General features: G+C 48.4%; 4 protein-coding genes across 4 annotated transcripts in view; 3 read left to right on the top strand and 1 right to left on the bottom strand.

The window, feature by feature from the left end:
- Positions 1-547: 547 nt before the first annotated feature.
- Positions 548-6,226, top strand: C922_04188 (hypothetical protein; the record flags this gene model as incomplete). The annotated part of the gene is made up of 1 exon (XM_008819773.1): positions 548-6,226. One exon carries the CDS (start codon positions 548-550, stop codon positions 6,224-6,226), a length of 5,679 nt encoding a protein of 1,892 aa, XP_008817995.1.
- Positions 6,227-7,449: 1,223 nt separating this feature from the next.
- C922_04187 (hypothetical protein) lies at positions 7,450-9,329 on the top strand (the record flags this gene model as incomplete). Its single annotated transcript, XM_008819772.1, has 3 exons — positions 7,450-8,469; positions 8,766-8,954; positions 9,102-9,329. The coding sequence occupies 3 exons, from the start codon at positions 7,450-7,452 to the stop codon at positions 9,327-9,329; spliced, it is 1,437 nt and encodes a 478-aa protein (XP_008817994.1).
- A 967-nt stretch (positions 9,330-10,296) lies between these two features.
- C922_04186 (AFG3 family protein) lies at positions 10,297-13,236 on the bottom strand (the record flags this gene model as incomplete). Its single annotated transcript, XM_008819771.1, has 1 exon — positions 10,297-13,236. One exon carries the CDS (start codon positions 13,234-13,236, stop codon positions 10,297-10,299), a length of 2,940 nt encoding a protein of 979 aa, XP_008817993.1.
- Positions 13,237-17,394: 4,158 nt separating this feature from the next.
- C922_04185 (hypothetical protein) overlaps positions 17,395-18,565 on the top strand; it is a gene marked incomplete at both ends in the record, with an annotated part of 2,740 nt that continues 1,569 nt past the window's right edge. The window contains one exon of the mRNA XM_008819770.1: positions 17,395-18,288. Coding sequence (XP_008817992.1) covers positions 17,395-18,288 — 894 coding nt within the window. The remainder of the gene's footprint in view (positions 18,289-18,565) is intronic.

Raw genomic sequence — 18,565 nt, 5'->3', positions numbered from 1 at the left:
CCCATGAGCATGTATATAAAGATACATGCATATGTGCATACCGCCCTATGTTATTATTAACCTGTGAAAGTGACCGCCCGCACGTTTGCACATGTACGGACGAATGCGAACGGGGTCAAGTGAGAAACGCATGCGCGAAATCGTACACAGCAACGTCCGCTTCGGTGTGCACATAGGCACGTCCGCAGGCCACGTGCACAGCCACCTTCTGACATACGTAGGCAGATTGTTTGGCAGATAGATGGGCAGATACATAGGCACACCCTCACATACACGTACTTGCCTACCTGCAAAGGCCTCCTCTGCGACGCTCGCATATGGCCGGAACCCCCCTCGTCCCACTTTAGCAGCGCGCCCCCCCATTTTGAAAACCCGGCGCCAATTGGAGGGGTGTATAGAACTGGTTGCCCGTTCCAGCGGCGTCGTCATCGATAGCAGCGTCAACCACGTAACTGCGTCCTCCACGTAACCGCATAACCGCGTCATCAGCGATAGCCGCGCCATTCACGCCCACAGTGTTAACCGCTCCCCCGCGAGGCGCACGAACATGTTTAATGGAGAAAGCAAAAACAGGAAGATCAACCTGAGCGGGAAGAAACATGTTATCCTCAACAAGGACTCCTTCATCGAGAGGGCCAAAAAAGAGAAAGAAATCCACCTCAACTTGACGAGGAGGAAAAACGCCTTTAAGGTTATCGGCACCTATGTAAGCTTTAAAAAATGCATTGAGAAAAGGAGGAACGAGATTCAGATTCTCATCGGGAAGAGAATCAATGATGTGATGTTGTTGCAGAACCTGGTCGCGCCGGATGTGTATGAGAGAGCCTTGCGAATATGCCTCTATGAATTTTCTGTCAGCTCCACCTTTTTGTACTCCATTCGAAGTTGCTACTACTACTATAAAGGCATGAACTTTGAGGGACTGTACCCTCCCGTGAGATACCTCTTAGATGTGCTGAAGCTCTATGGCAAAGTGGGGCAACTGGATGAGCCCCATTCGGTGAAGGGGGAAAAAATCGAAAAGGATGGAAGCGGCTATACCCATCTGGATGCAAACGAACCGAGAAAAGAGACAAAGAAGAAGGAAGCAATCCACGTTAGCAATAAGTTCCTCTACAGACATAAAAAGGAGATACAAGTCTTACTTAACCATTTGGATGTTCTCTTGGGAGGGTACAGATTATATGGTGAAAATATATATGGAGAGTACCACTCGGGGGTGCGAAGTGTGAGGAGGCGGTGTAGGGGTCATTCGTTAATTGGCAGCGAGGTAGGGAGGGGTAGCCAAGGAGGAGTCTCCCCCACTGTGGTGTATGCCCAACCTAGAAGATACGACAATGGGCAGGGGCTCTACCTCTACCACATGTACAATTTCATTTTGAATAAGTCCTTCTGTTCCCACATGGAGAAGGAGATAAACTCTCGGGAAGAGAAAAACTTAGAGAGTAAACCCCGTAATGATAAAAACGTATTGCAATCACTTCAAAGAATAAGTGACTACATCATTTTAACGATGGATGGGATTATCTGCATTTTGAGAAAGTTACTCCTGTCATATTCAGCGAAGCAGATTTTTAGGTGCAGCTCGACCAGGCTACTGATTTACTTGTGCGATCTTATATATATTTTTTTATTCTCTCTGAAGATTAAGGGACATGAAATAAAACACGAAACTGTAGAGGAGGTTAAAGGAAAAGTTAACTTGCTTTTACAATTTGTTTCTATCTCTGTAGATCAGCTAAAGGATTGCCATTCTTTGTACATAGCTTTTTTTAAGTATCCAATTTTCGACATTTTTTCCATCCCTATTGACGTGAAGAAAGAACTTGGAATGATGAAACTGCTGCTCTTGAAGATAGTTAATAGGACCTATGGACGACATGATGTGGACATAATGCAGGAGCTGGTTTACTCAAATGAGAATCTTCCTTTCCATTTGGACAAATACCATTTGTTTAATCATGCCTCCTTCGATCGGAAGAATATATCCGGGGTAAACTTATTTAAGAATATTCTTCTGTTTGTTCACACGAATGAGGCGCTGGTGCAGGACAACGTTTTGAATATCCTGCTGGAGGCCTACCTGTTCCTCTCGCTGAGGTATCACCCGTATGTGTACAGGGTGGGGGGAGGGGAAGGAGAAGAAATCGGAGTAATCAGAGGAAGAGAAGGAATAGCAGAAATCCGAGGAATAGCAGAAATCGATGGAAACTGCGGGATAGGGGGATGTACCCAGCGTATCGGCAGAACAGACAGAGATGGTGACGCCCATGCCGATGCGCAGTTCGAGTTCGCCACCCCCCACAGCGGAGCCATATGCAGCAACGAAGCCATCTTCAGCAGCAGCAACCGGGAGCACACCGAAACGGAGGAGGTGGCGGGGAAGAAGCGATCCGGCTCCTTCGGCGAAGTCGCATGGGAGCAATCGGCTCCAAATAAGAAGAAAGAAGTGCACACAGGTGATCGGCACGAAGGTGATCGTCACACAGATGGGTCTCTCTCACACATGGGCTTCTACTACTCCAGAGGGGTAGTCGACTCTTTAGTGCAGATTTGTAAGAGGGGGGGGTTTAAAAGGCTGGACGCGCTGTTGTTCTTTCTTCTTCCCTTTAGGACCATCCACAGGGGCATCTTCCACCGGTACAGAAACTACTACGAGTTCGTAAAAAATGTGAGCAACGAGGTGTTCGTGATTGGGGGCCGGAGAAATGATTTCATTAATCAGCGAGGAGTGCTTCGTGGTAGTCGAATTGGTGAAAATGGCCTCATCGGTGGAACCCCCCTTGGTGACAATAGAGCGGAGGAGGTTCCCGGGAGCGGCCCAACGTACCGATTCCTCCCCCAGACGAGGCATCTCTCAACAGATCAACCGACGCAGAAGACAGTGTGGAGAGGCCAGCAGCGTAACCGCCTCTTCAGCCTGAAAAATCTCATCAGGCCGAAGGGAAAAAGAGGGAAGCGCCCATGGGATGAGGATCTTCTAAATAACGACATCATATTGAAGGTGAAGAAGATTCTCATCCAGCACGACATGCACATTTACCTGATCAGAGAAGTGTACCTACTATGGTTTACCAATTGTAATGCAAACGACACTCTGTTCTTTAAGTACCTCTCCGCCTTCCCGTACTTCGACCACACCATTGTGTCTATATATATTTCCTCCCTCTGTTTTCTTCTGCACTACTACATCGTGGCGAGCATGTTTGTCAACCTAATAGACATTCAGGGTTTTAAACTGTGCAAACATTTTATGGCTAGTTTGGCGTTCAAGAAGGTATGCAAACTGCTTCTAATGTCCCTGTGGGTGGTACTGAAGAAATCCATGTATGCTATTAACTGCGAGGTGATGAATCGGCTAGCTTGTGAGGAGAAAGGAGTCGTGGGACGAGACGGACAGGAGGGAGGAGAAGGCGGAGATGACACCGAACTGGAGGAGTTCACGGAAGCTATCAACGAGGAGGACACGTACAACGATGAGGATGAGCAGTATGAGCGGGAGATGAATAGGAAGGAGGAGCGGATCATAGAGGAGATCGAAGGGGGGGGTAGCGGTGGAGCGGTCAGCAGTGGAGCGGTCAGCAATGGAGCCCACTTGTGTGAACCCCTGCGCTGCTTCGAGGAGATACCCATTGTGCTTGGTCCGACGGAAGAGGCGTCTTTCCCATCGAGTGTCGCAATCCTACCCGACTGCAGACCGGAGGACCTTCTGGAGGCGCTGGACTCGCTTAGCACAGGTGAGCCGTCCCCCATGGGGAGACTCTACCCTTCCAGTGCCGACCATTTTCTAAGTCGAGGAATGCACTTCTCAGCGTGCGACACGTATGACGGAATTGGAATAGCTAACAAGAGCAGCATCGGTGGTGGCTTCAAGAGCAGCATGCACAACAGCCGAGGCGGAGAAGACGCGTCGGCAATAATCTCCACCCTAATAAGCTACCTCTTGTACAATCGGGACAGAAGAGGACTGAACTATGTACTGCCATTTCTACTGAAGAAATTGTACAAGGTCAACGGGTACGTGCATCTCTTCGAGGAAGACTTTTTCGTAATAAAGGAAACGAGTAGTTTGCTAAAGAACCGATTTAACATTATTGGGGATCAGAATAACAGTGGAAGTAGTTCCAATCAGATGAGCAGCAGTACAGGAAGTAATAACTACGACACGGAATCAAATCTCTTCATCGATAAGAACGATGCCTATCTGAATTATAACATCAAGCACGTTAACGAGTTGGCTAACTACTTGTTGAGGTTTACTCCATTTACTCTCCCTTTTGATGATCGCATATTAATATTTTACAACAATAGGAATAAGTCTAAGGAGAGCATCCGAGATGATAGCAGATTCAGTTTCGTCGATGTGAAGCACCACTTGATTAGGAGAACACACATAGTGGAAGACGCATTCATATTGCTTCACATGCTTGACGGTACTCAGGTGAAGCAAAACATTAGAGTCGCTTTTATTGATCAGAATGGGAATGAAGAAACTGGAATTGATGGAGGGGGACTCTTTAAAGAATTCATGATTCTTCTGTGTAGAGAGATTTTCCATTCGAAATTTTTTCTCTTCGATTATGTACACAATGGGACCCTCTACCCGAAGAGGTTCCATTCAAATGATAACTTAAATTTGTATACCTTTGCTGGGAAGGTAATCGGGAAGGCTATTTACGAGCGCATACTCATTGAATCCGTTTTTAATGACGTTTTTTTGAGCTTCCTCCTGTCTGATGAAATAGACTTGGATGTCGAAATTGATATTAACGATTTATATTTTATTGATCAACATGTTTTCAAAAGCTTGCTTTACATTCAGAACACCCCCCATGTGGAGAACCTCTCACTTACCTTTTGCGTCTACGAGAGGAAGAAACCCGACGTGGGGGACGTACGTAAGTACGAGGACATCATTAGTTACTTTCAGGCCCTGGGGAGGCAGCTCTCTGCGGGGGGAGGCGGTGATGGAAGAAACTTCCTTGGCGGGGCAAGCAGTACTGGAGGAAGCTTCCTCGGGGGGGTAAGCAGCCGGGGAAACGTGGTGAGGCGCTTCTTCTCCCAGACGGGAGTCTCGCACGACCATGACAATATTAACAGCTTCTTCAACATCATCGATAATTTGGACGCATTGATAAACACGCTCGATCGAAATCTTTCTTCCCTTTCGCCGATGCCGCTGGAGGACCATGTGCCTGAGGTGAATACGACAGAGCGGTACCGTGGTGCGAACTACAACGCTGATTCACCCATCGTGGAGATGCTCTTACGTCGGAACGAGCCCAATTTGAGTCCCACGTCGAATGGGGTGCTCCTGGGCTCAGACGGCGAGGTCTTGACGTATCCGCTGCGCAGCGGTGACGACCTCGATTCGGAGGAGGGACCGCAAGATGTGCAGGATATGGAGGATGTAGAAGGTGTGGAAGCTGTGGAAGGTGTGGAAGGTGGCGGCAAGGGGGATCCAGTCGGTGGGAACAGAGATGGCCAAGGGGGTGGAAGTGGAGATCACCCATCAAGTGCGAGCATGGACGACCCATCAGGTGCGAGCATAGACGACCCATCAGGTGCACGCATAGACGACCCATCAGGTGCACGCATAGATAACCCATCAGGTGCACGCATAGATAACCCAACAGCACACAGACGCGGAGCGCAAGCGGAGGACCTGCAGTGCATCGACCTGATTGAAAACGGAAGGAACATACTAGTGGACGACAAAAATAAGAAGCAGTACATAAAACTGTACATAAATTATAAGTATAAAAAAATGGTGCGGAAAAAAACCCAGGCTTTTTTGAAAGGGCTGTCCGAATTGATTCCTACCAAATGGCTCAAACTTTTTAATGCTCATGAATTAAAGACTCTGATTTCGGGCAACGACAAATGTTTCGACGTGGATGATTTGAGAAGGAACGTTGTTTACGGTGGAGGATACACTGCAAATAGTGAAACTGTCTTAAACCTATATCACATTTTGAAAACGTTTTCTCCAAAGGAGAAGAGCCTCTTCCTTATGTTCGTCACTAGCTGCTCTAGGTCTCCTTTGCTTGGCTTCCAGGAGCTCTACCCTAAGTTTTGCATCTTTCGCGTCGTGGACGATACGAGACTGCCCACTGCGTCCACGTGCGTTAATTTGCTCAAACTGCCCGACTACGCGTCCAGGGAGATCTTGCACAAGAACCTGCTCACGGCGATAAGCGGCACACAGGGGTTTGACCTCAGCTAAGGGGGGGGAGGCGGAGCCGTAGTGATGCATTACGGAGTGTTGCATTGCGGAGTGTTGCATTACGGAGTGTTGCATTGCGGAGTGTTGCATTGCGGAGTGTTGCATTGCGGAGTGTTGCATTGCGGAGTGCATACCTAGGCTCCGTTTCCTTGCGAATGGGCGCTTCCCAGGGGGGAAATATGTGCATCGCCTTTTTTTTGTACCTAGGCGTTGTCATCACACGTTTGGCGTGCTTGATGGGTGAGTCGAAGCGGGTTACCTTGCCTTGCCTTACATTGTGTTGTGTTACTTTTGGCTGCGTTTTGCTTGTCAGTTTTTCTTTTTTTTTAACGCCAGCAGGGCAGCAGTGCGCGGGTTATCCCCCCGTGGAGTGACAAGCGCAGTGCGGCTGCGTAGGTGAGCGGTTAAGAAGTTACTCGGGTTTGCGGTTCGGTGTTGGCAGTTTCGACGCGGATCCGTGATGGCGCTACCCGTTACGCCGCTGCCCGCTGCACCTGAGCGACGGAGTAATCAGGAAAGAGTCATCGCTAGAGCGTGCGCCGTCTCGCGCCACTCGTGAGGACGAACTGGGAAGGAACAAATAATTAACTTCACACAATAGTATAAACTCTTAACTGCACTGAAAATGGATTGGCCCGATTTGCTTGGCGCTGGGCGGTGCGCACGGTGGGATATCAGTTAGGTATCCTCGTTACTACTCGGAAGATACAACTTTGCTAATGCTTCTTCACTTCTTCGGTCGTACTGAATGACTCGTCACGCGATGAAGCGAAGCGCCACGTGCACGCTTCAGTCGAGGGGGGATGCAGTGGCTTTTCCCCCACGTTGGGAATTTTTTCGTAATTCTTTTGCATTTTGGGGGGCACATTTTTGAGGCACATTTGAGGCACATTTTTGGTATTTTTTCTTTTTCCCATTGTGGAACCCGCCCGGGCGTAGCGATCGCGGAGGTGACGTTCCAGACCGTGGGGAGGTGGGCGTTCCCACGAAGGGGAAGGGAGACCACGCGTGAGGGAGTAAGTTCGGGTGCTACGCTGAGTCGACTCGCGCAGTTGCATGGGGGCAGCACAGCGGTCGTACTTACGTACACGCGTGTGTGTATGTAATCCTTCCTCCTCCCTTTTTCAATTCCGCTGATAAGTGGTTTGCCTAAATCGAGTGTCGCTGGCTCATTCACCACTCCCGCTTCTCACCGCTCACCAGTTAAGGGGCCCCCCATCCAGATGGTCGTGTCCCAGTTCTACATCCTGTCCCCGCGAGGGGACACGATCATCAATCGAGACTTCCGAGGCGACGTGTCCAAAGGGAGCGGAGAGATGTTTTTTCGAAACGTAAAACTGCACAAGGGAGGAGATGCTCCACCGCTATTCTACCTAAACGGAATCCACTTCACCTACATAAAAAACAACAGTCTCTATTTCGTCTTCACGTCCTTGTTTAATTCCTCCCCGAGTTATATCCTGGAGCTTCTCTACCGTGTGGTTAAAATAGTGAAAGATTTCTGTGGACACATAAGTGAGGAAGTGATCCGAGCGAATTTCATTTTAATATACGAGATTGTCGATGAGATTATTGACTATGGATACGTTCAGAATAGCAACACAGAGAGCATTCGTCATTTGATTCATAACGAGATAAGTTCAACATCGGATGTGTGTATGGGTGGTGGGAGTAGAGGTACCGCTATATCCTCAACTGGTAGCAGTATAACCGCTGGCGGAGTGGCCACTGCCGTGGGAAACACCGTTGGAAACAGCATAACGACCATTAGCAATAGTACCAAGAAATTAGCCAACCTCTCTAGTTTCAGCATGAAAAATTCAAACACGTTACCATCCAATGCATCGCAGAAACCGATACAACTGAATGAAAAGAAAAACGAAATATTCATCGATATTGTAGAAAAGATTAACCTCATTATGAACTCTAAAGGGGAAATCATTTACTCTTATGTCGATGGAGTCATTCAAATTAAATCCTACCTACAGGGGAATCCCTACATTAAGATCGCTTTAAATGACGACCTGTATATAAAGAACCTTCACTCAGACAACACCAATAACGTTATTATTGACGACTGTAATTTTAACCACTTGGTTAATCTGTCTCAGTTCGAACGGGACAAGATTCTTTCCCTTTACCAACCAGATGGAGAGTGCATCCTTATGAACTACCGGATTAATAATAACTTCAAGGCGCCCTTCCGCCTGTATGCGAGTCTCAACTATGGCCCCAACCACACGGTACGATTCCGGAGGTTAAGCGGCGGTGAAGCTTCTGAGGCGGCCAAGCCAACTTCGAATGCGTCTTCTCCCCTTAGCTCAGCACATCACCGCTTCTCTCACATGACCGCTTCCTTCACGTGACCGTTTCCTTCACGTGACCGCTTCCTTCACGTAACCGCTTCCTTCACGTGACCGCTTCCTTAACGTAACCGCTCCCCTCACATCACCGCATCGCTCATGTGACCGCTTCCCCTCACATGACCCCTTCCTTCACATGACCCCTTCCCTCACATCACCGCTTCCCCACCTGACAGGTCGAGCTCTGCATCCGCATTCGTCTGGATATCCCCGCGCAGTACACCTGCACAAACGTCTTCGTCAACTGCAACCTCTGCAAACACATAACCAACGTACACCTGGACCTGAGCAGCGCCTCACACCTCTTCTCAGCGCAGTACATCGCAAACGAGCACCGCCTTCTGTGGACCATAAAGAAGTTCAAAGTGGGTCCCTCTTCAGCACTGCTCGTATGCACCTGCAGTGTGTTTGCATCGCGTCGAATCGCATATGAGAGGCTCCTCCCTGGGTCGTTAAGCATATTCTGACCCATCTGCGCCGAATCATCCCCCTTGTTACACTCCTCCCTTTAGGGCGAGACCGAACACAACATAAGGTCTAAGATAACTCTGAGCCCCGGGTACACCTTCGCCAAGCGAGACTTCGGCCCGGTATACATCCTCTTCGAGATCCCCATGTTTAATTTGTCCAAACTGAGAATCAAGTATCTACGGATCATCGAGAATTACAAATCGAGCAACACGCACAGGTGGGTTCGGTACATCACGCAGTCGTCTTCGTACGTGTACCGCCTGCACTGAGGAGATCACACGGTGTAGAGGCCCCACAGTGTAGAGGCCCCACAGTGTAGAGGCCACACAGTGTAGAGGCCACGCGAACAGTTGGAACCCTGCGCAGTAGTCGCGGTGCGCCCAAGCGTACCCTTATCATCACGGCGAGGGTGCGCCCACCCGTGTGCAGAGAATGTGGCACGAAAGGATAAGTTGTAGGAGTCGCAGTCGGGTGGAAATTACCTTTTTGCTCCCTTGGGGTGCATCCTTTCATCCATCTTTTGTGCCATTTTTTTTTCTACATTTTGGTCCACTTTTTTTGTGCTACTTCCTGTGCTACCTTTCTTTTCCCCCCCCGCGACCGCAATTCGCTGTGCTGAAGAAGGCCTACTTGTCAAGGCGGAGAGCCCCCCGCCGATGGGAAGACCACCATGGGTCCCCCTGCGTACGCTCCTGTGCGAGCTGACTTGCGCAAACAAAGACCATTCGAATGTTACAAATGTGGAGTTTAAAAAAAAAAAAAAAAAGCTGAACATACAAAGAAAGGGGTGTCGATTTGTCCATAATTCGACAACTTCCATTTGGTTATTACTTCTTGCGGGCAGAGTAAAGGGAGACTAAGCGTATCGCTCAGCATAGTTGAAAGCGCCATGCATATGTATCGGGGAGAAGGGCGTCGATGATGCTCGCCCGGTTTGCGCACCCACGAGGCTGTACTCGAGGCGTAGCCGGGACGCCCTCAGAGGGGAACACGCCTCACTCACACACTGACTCACTAATCCGTCCATCCATCCACTGTACTATTCATCCGTTCTTCCACAGCCACCCAAGCCGCTTCCCCACTAGGGGGCGGCGCACCTCCATGCCACGTCGATACAGCTAAAGGGCAAACACGCCAAGTTCGTTTCTACATCCCCAGCGTCTCATGGACCGCACCGATCTGTTGCCTGTCCAACTTAATGTGTAAAGAAAAAAAAAAAAAAAAAAAAAATTCACCTCAGCGCGTGGTGCCCACTTGAGAAACCTTACTGCCCTTCTTCCCGTCATCGGAGTTTTCCCGGGCGCCCTCCTTGGTGGGCCCGTCTTTCCTCGTGATGTTCTGTTCCTCGCGCTTGGCCAGCGGTTGCGCGAAGGCTTCTTTTGGTTCGCCCAGCTGGCGCGTATCCTGCGTGCCCAGGGTGCTCTGCGCTCCCAGCGTGGCCTGTATGGCTTTGTCGGCCTCCCCGTTAGGGGGTACCCCTGTAGTAGCTACATCATTACCACCGTCGCTGCGGACTCCCTGGCCGCCGACCCCGTCGCCGCTAATTCCGTCACCGCTAATTCCGTCACCGCTAATTCCCTCCCCCGAAGCGACCAACCTGTACGGATTCGCCTTGACGAACTTCTCGTAGGTGGACTTGACCGGGTAGGGGCGCTCCCCGATGCACTGCACGATGTCCTGGTAGGAGATGGTCTCCTTCTGGTAGAGCAGGTCCGCTAGTTTGTGGACCTCTTTCTCATGTTTACGTAAAATTGACTTGACTCGGTTGTACTGAGTCTCAATGAGACAGCGCACTTCATTATCTATGAGGTGTGCTAGGCACTCGGAGTGTGGTCGATAAAAGGTATAGTCGCTGGAGGAGTTCGGCTGAAAGGAGACAAGTCCAATCTCTTTGTTCATTCCATACTGGGAAACATACGAATAGGATAACTGAGTGACTTTATTTAAATCGTCTATTGCCCCAGTTGTGATTTTCCCGATGAACAATTCTTCAGCTGCTCTTCCTCCTAAAATGACGGCTACTTTGTCCAAAATGGCATCCCTCGAAAAAAGCATAATCTCTTCTGATAGGTGCTGCGAATAACCCAGGGCTCCATTACTTCTTGGTAGAATGGAGACCTTTAAAACAGGGTCTGCATACTCGAGTAGCCACCCGATAAGTGCATGTCCCGTTTCGTGATAAGAGATAATCTTTTTCTCCAGCGGGGAGATAAGAGAAGATGACTTGGGTAATCCACCGATGACTCTTTCGATTGCTAATTCGAAGTCTCTCACCTGAACACCAACCATGTTAGACCTCCTAGCACATTGAATGGCTCCTTCATTCACCACATTAGCAATGTCTGCTCCTACGAAGCCTGGTGTTAGAGAAGCTAAAAGGTAGCTAATACTCTGTATGTCCAATGTGTGATGCAATTTCAAATTTTTTAAGTGCACTTGGAAGATTTCGGACCGTTCGTTAATATCGGGCTTGCTTATATTAACAATCCGATCAAATCTTCCTGGTCTTGTTATGGCTGGGTCGAGAATATCGACTCGGTTGGTGCCTGCTAGGACTACCACTTTATCATTGGAGGTATGGAAGCCGTCCATCTCGACCAGCATCTGATTTAATGTATTTTCCCGTTCGTCATTTCCTCCACCTGCGAAACCACCCTTGGATCTTTTCCTACCCACTGCATCGATTTCGTCAATAAAGATGATCGACGGAGCGTGTCTTCTCGCTTGAGCGAATAATTCCCTCACTCTAGACGGACCAATGCCGACGAAAACTTCGATAAAGTCACTTCCACTTATGTTAAAAAAAGGGACATTCGCTTCCCCTGCTACCGCTTTGGCTAGTAATGTTTTCCCTGTGCCAGGGGCACCACAGAGAAGAGCCCCTTTGGGCAGCTTGGCCCCTAACGATTCATACTTAGAGGGTGTTTTCAAAAAATCGACAAATTCCATTATCTCCTCCTTGGCTTGCTTCATTCCAGCAACGCTTGAGAACGTTATATCCGTTTTCAAGTTCTGCTTATTAATCGGATTCATTCGGTTTATCTTGAATAGCCTGTCCATGCCACTACTGGCTACATTTTTTAGAGTTATTTTTTGTAATATAAACGCGAAGAGTAGGAAGAAGAGAATAGTAGGGACATAACTCTTGACCTCATTCAGCACGTTTGTTTCATTTGTGTATTGCACTTCTATTATTTCATCCCTCTGTATGTTCATTTCCCTTTGGATAAGCTCCACCTTACGCTCAAACGCGTCACTGTTTCCTATACGAAAGCTTACATACTTCTGGTGGTACTTACTCATACCATGGACGTTGAGATACGCCTTCACGTAATCCTTATTGATGAGCTTAATTTTGTCCACATATCCCTTAGAGAGGTAATTCATAAAGAAATCGTTTTGTGTCACTTCGTTGTATAAGCCATTCGAATCGACGAAGAGGAAAAAGAATAAAAGTAACATGAAGAAGAAGAGAAAGAAAAAGTTGTCAAACCGTTTGTTGTTTTTCTCATCATCGGGTTTGAACGAGTTGGATGACGCGGAGGAGGACGATGCGGACCCCTCCTCCCTCTTCTTATTCCCCTTCTCGAAGTTTTCAAACCCTTTAGGTGCCTTCGACAGGTACATTTGAACTATGTGGTGGAACTTCCTTCTGTTTTGTTCCAGACCGATCGCTAATTGTACGTACTTCTGGTGGGGGAAAAATTCACTGTGGGGATGGAACGAGTTGTGACATCGGCTTCTCTTCCGCCAATCGCCACTGGGAAGGCTTCCTTTGTCAAGGTGCGCTGGGGAGGACTCTTCCCTGGTGAAATGCTCATCGTGCGGCTTCCCCTCATGAGGGAAGACTTGGCCGCTCCCCCTCCACTGAAGCAAACGCCGTGCTGCTTCATCCACTTTGTGCAGCTCCCCCTTTTTCAGTCCCCCCTCCCGGCAGCAGATCCGTACGTACTTCTTCAAAACGTGCAGCAGTCGTCTCGCCCCTTTGCGGCTACCACCAACGATGCCGATTCCAGGGGCGCTTCCCTCCACGGTCCTTCCCAAATGGGGCACATTTAAAAGCGCCCCCAGGTACTTCCTGCACGATAGGACATTTTCCACTAGGCCCCCGCGGCCCATCATCCCATGGTTGTAAATACCCCTGGTCCTTTTCAGCAGCATCTGAGGCCTGCTCATTATGAGGTACTTAAAATTGGTTAGCCTATCTGTCTTGATCTAGGTGCACGGGGGAATAGGCCTCCAACAACGCTGCGTCAGCAAATTCGGCACAATGTTATTTCTGTATTGTCGTGCCTCCGGGTTGTCCCCTCTACTTGCACGTCTTCTATTCGATCACAATCTGCTATCTTGTTGGTAGCTCTCCCCTCGAATGTGCTGTCTCGCGAGGCACCCAACTCAGGCAGGTGCTTCGCAGCAAAAGAAGCGGCCTGATGGAGAAGAGCCGTACTGACGCATAGGAGCCGCATGAGGATACTCTTCACGCTTCCTCTTTAGCAGTCCATCCCGTCCGCAGTTTCGCATAAAGCAGAGGGGCGAAGGTGGAGTTGTCAGCGGTGTCGTCGTCCTGCTTCTTGGCCGTGTCGTCGCCGTGGTTGGCAATGTTTTCATACGCTGCTACGGTGGCCCTCTCACGAAGCAGCAAGCTTCGACGCCACAAAGCACTTGCGCAGCGAGACGAACTGTCAGACGTAGCAGAGGAAGTCGCCCAATCGAATCCACCTTCTCAATCTGCTCCGCCTGCTCCACCTGCCACTGCGTCCTCAACGAGTACTCTCACTGGGAAAGCTGTAGCACCTTTGCAGGCCCCCTTCGGTCAAGCGCCGAAGAAGGGAGGGAGATAAACGGAAAAGAAGGGAAAACAAAGGGGGAAAAAAGGGGAATAAAAACAGGAAAAAAAAGGGAAAAAAAAAAGAACAATCGGGAAGAAAACGAGACCAAATGGGGAAGAAAAAGAAAGGCCAGCAAAACATAACGGTCAAAAAATGGAGAAAGAAAAAAAAAGAAAGGAGCCGTATCATCACAACATATAACTACAGCTCACATCACATCGCTGCATAATTGACGCTGCGCTGCCCTACGTCATGTGAGCGCCCCGACGGCTCTGTAAATTCTGGAGCAGGTTCGCCTCCGCGCCGTCATCTCCCCTCCTATTTTTCCTACAAGGGGAAGCACAACGTACCACTACGAACAGAGAAGGGACCGTTGCGCATCGTTTTTTTTTTTTTTTTTTTTCTGCAAAAGGGGTCGCGTAAGGCTTACATGGATAAAGCGGGTGCTTCTTCACGCAGTTATATTATGTATGTTAGTGCCGTACCTTTATGACCTTACGCATGTGCAGCTTTGGAACAACAAGTGACACTCCCCCTTAAGGCAACAAACCCAGAGAACATGCCCTGCATCATTCCTTTGTGATTGAACCAGGGGTAGGGGGAAACTTTGGCAAGGTTTCCTCGAAGGGTATACTCCTACTTGTCAGTGACGGTGCTGATGAGCAGTTGAGGTGAGGCACTTTTTTTGCCTAACAAGGCGTGCTCACATCTTCTCTCGCTTGACCGGTGTGTCCATCTTTTTCAACCTCCCCAAGGGGGGTGAAAGCTTGGGAAAGGTTTCCTTTTTACCTCCTTGGGGAGAAGATAGTTTTCTCATCGCATGTTGCTCCAATTTCGTAATGTTTTTTCTTTTTTCCTCCATAGTGAAGTGAATGTTCACTGGAAGGGAGAGTCAGTCAATAAAGGTATATATACCACCCAGGGTTAATGAGAGAAACCATTCGTTAGCCAGTCGTCCACTTCTTTCCTGTCCTTTGGGTTTGTTTATCGAAAACGCTCTGGTTAAACGTACGGAACGAATTTCTTCCCCTTTATTACATTTTTCACGCTCTTTAGGGGTAGCCCCATGGACCCCCCGCATTTGCCTCTGCGCCTTTTGTGATAAAGTGCTTGTGATATGCATACCTTTTTGAGGGTCCAATCGGGGCACCACACTTTGTTCCTTTGTTTCTTTGTTTCTTTCTTTTTTTTCTTTTTTTCTTTTTTTTTTTTTGTGTCCTTCCCCATTGTGAAGGTAGGGAAAGGAAATTATCCACACAAATACAGGTGAGGATAGTAAATGTAAGGGGAAAAAAAAGAAAAAAAAAAGAAACGTTTCGTATAGAAACCTCCTCGCATCTATCCCCTGGTTCGTACACAAATAAGCAGAGGAGCCGATATCGAAGTGGTTATTTTGCATGTCGCTGCGTTTGGGCAGCAGCGTATGTATATAGAGGCAGATCGTTCCATGGGCGACTGGGAAAATTGCTCTTGCAGAGGTGTACAGACGTGTGTGTATCTACCTCATGTGCAGAACAAGTGACCCGTGTTTTCCTCACCCCCCCCGTTTTTCTTTTCTTTTACGGAACACCTTTTGTCTACCCTGGGCAGTTTTCCTTCACCTAACAAAATGACCCACTTGAAAGAACAACTGGTGGATAGAAAAAAAAAATGTGTCCTTTGGAACCCCCAGGAGGAGGGATGAGGGTCGGGGAGGCGGAAGTACTGACAGGGAAAAAGCAAATCTCGGGAGAGGCCCAGACATGCTGCCCCTAGCAGAGTGAGGAAAAGATTCCACAACAGCGTTTCCATTTGGGAGAGGCTTCCTTTTGGGGTCCCCTCACATTTGCATTATTCCCCTGAAGCGTAACGGTAAAATTCTCCCCCCCCCCCCCCTGCCCCTCCTCGTCAGATGCGCTTTAGATGGGAGAGCGCTGGAAATGAACTGATCGCATACGCCCAGGAATGCCTTTACATCCTTAAACGCTGGGGGCGACCCACTCCTTCAGTGCGATTTCATCGTGGCGGAGGAATGGGGAAACCTCTGGCAGGAAGGGTACCCAAGTCCAACCAGCCCATAAAGTGGGTCAGCGTACATTCCTGGGTGCATGGACATGGGTATTTCTAAGTAGGTACAAATGTGTACGTGGGTACTTTTTTTTTTCTCTTTTTTGAGAAATGGCGCATCAGTGAGGCAGGGAGGTCGCCAAAAAAAACGTGGGAATGATTGGCGAACAGGCGAGAAAAAAATTCGAAACCAGATGGAACAACAGTGGGAAAACAGGGGGCGAAAAAATGCGCAAAAAAATGTGAACAGAAAGGGAACGAAAAGTTAGCAAAGTGGCAGACTTTTTTTCCTTTTTTTTTCCTTGTCCCACCTCCGGTCTGCCTCCACTTCTGCGCTGAGCTTTTTTTTTCCTTAATTTTCCGGGAAAGACTGAAAGGTCTTTATCTATCAGAGGTGTCCTCACCGCACTCGCCGCACTTGTCGTCTTCACCGTCCCCATCGCCCCTTGTTGTCGCGTTTCCTTCCAAACGATCGGGCAAAGTGGTACTGGACCACCTCATCAGTCCCACTGTGACTTTCACACCCACATTTTTTCACTGTACTTTTTGTCAATGCAAAAAAAAAAAATAATTAAAGTAAATGTTTGGTGGGATTTGTGAGGCATATCGTTTTTTCTTTTCCATTTTGTTTTTCTTTTTGTTTTCCTCTTTGTTTTACTTTTTCTGTTTCTTCTTCTTTTCCTTTTCCTATTCGCTTCTCATGAACACACATTGAGGAAAACCGTGCGACATGATTTTCGTTTGTTTTGTTTCCCCCATTTCATTATTGCATCCAGTCATTCCATCCAATTGACTTACCAACGCAGTGAATCTCCTCACCTCAGTGAACTGCCCAACTTTGATTAACCTACTGACCTCGCCCAGTTCGTCCAACTGCACCCCCCACCACCACCCAAATTGTCACTCCCCCTTTTTTTTTCTTTTTTTTTCTCTCTTTTTTCCACCCCCAAGTGTCTGTTTTGCCCCCTACACACACACTGTGCGTGTACTTTGCGCGATTCGCACGTAAACATAAGTTTGCCTCCGTTCGGGAGTGGCCGCCCCAGCACACGCTGCCACGCCTGTGACACACAGATCAGTGGCTGCTGCGTCCTTAACCTTTTGTCCATCACCCCCTCTCCCCCCACAGATACAAATACAAAGACAGACACAAGAACAGACACAAATACAGACACGAGAACAGAGACCCCTTTTCCTGCGCTTGCTCACATCTGTATGCGTAGAGATGGTTACGAATCCGCCATTGGTTTATTCCCGAGTGAGTGCCCCACTTGTCCGTTGACTCTCCGTGGTTGTCTTCTTTTCTTTTTTTTAACTTCCCTGTGTTAGGAGGGGGGTGGATGCGACATTTCGGTGGTTCTCTCTTCCGAGCGGAGGGGGTAACAAACAAATCAGAAGAAGCAGCCAAAGCAGACAAAGCAAACGTGACACCTCCTCCCTCGACCATCACCCCGACACAATGCAGAAGAAACGACTGATTAGCAAACACATGGAAAAGGGGAAAATAAGTAATTACGAGGCGTCGATGTGCTTTACAGGGCCCGAGATAAATGGACTTAACACGATTCGTGGTCAGAACGCATACGAAAGTAACGCAGAGAAGAAGGAAAGCATCCATGGTCATGTCAACATGAAAAACGTGAGCAGCATGAAAAAAATCAGCAACATGAAAAAAATCAGCAGCGTGAAAAACCTGAGCAGCTTAATCAACCCGGAAGACATGTACAGGGAAATCATATGCAGCGATATCCATTATGAAGGCCACAAAAGTGACTGCAACGGAGTGATCTATGTGAACGAGAAGCAGTACGAACGAATAATCAAACGGAGACTCAAAAAAATTAAACAAGACATTGAGAGGAATAGACAAGTACGAGCATATGTGGCCATACAGAGCAAATCATGTCTACGGATGAATCAGTTTCCTGGCAATCATTTTAACACCTCCCTTTATAACTACGATATGAATTCGAATGAGTCCTTCTTGAAGGCCAAGGGGGGGACCCAAAATGGGGTCAGCCAAAATGGGGTGAGCCACAATGTAGTGAGCTACAGCGGAGGCAGCCACAACGGGGTCAGCCAAAACGGAGTGATGCACAACGGGGTGATCCACAGCGGAGTGAGCCAAAACGGGATGATCCACAACGGAGTGCCAACAGGGTTGCTAATCGGTACAGGGACCACTGCCCCGTGTCCAAACGGCAGCACCACCGACAACCACAACAACAACAACTACTTGTCACTGTATGATGGTATGAGAACAGGTATGAACACGAAACTGGGCAGTAATTACGACGGTAGAAATGGCGTCTACCTGAATCAGTACCCGCCAACATACTCCGCCAGGGGGGGCGTGGGCAGTCTTAACCTGCCAGAAAACCATAACGCGATGAACCACCAGAATCAGCATAATCACGAGAATCAGCAGAGTCACCAGAATCAGCAGAGTCACCAGAATCAGCAGAGCCACCAGAATCAGCAGAGCCACCAGAATCAACAGAACTATCACAACCATCAAAATCACCTGAACCATCAAAATCACCTGAACCATCAAAATCACCTGAACCATCAGAACCACCTGAACCATCAGAACCACCTGAACCATCAGAACCACCTGAACCATCAGAACC

Source organism: Plasmodium inui (genome assembly GCF_000524495.1).
Source record: "Plasmodium inui San Antonio 1 unplaced genomic scaffold supercont1.20, whole genome shotgun sequence".
Classification (NCBI taxonomy): Eukaryota; Apicomplexa; class Aconoidasida; order Haemosporida; family Plasmodiidae; genus Plasmodium; species Plasmodium inui.
This window is presented reverse-complemented; position numbering and strand designations above follow the sequence as displayed.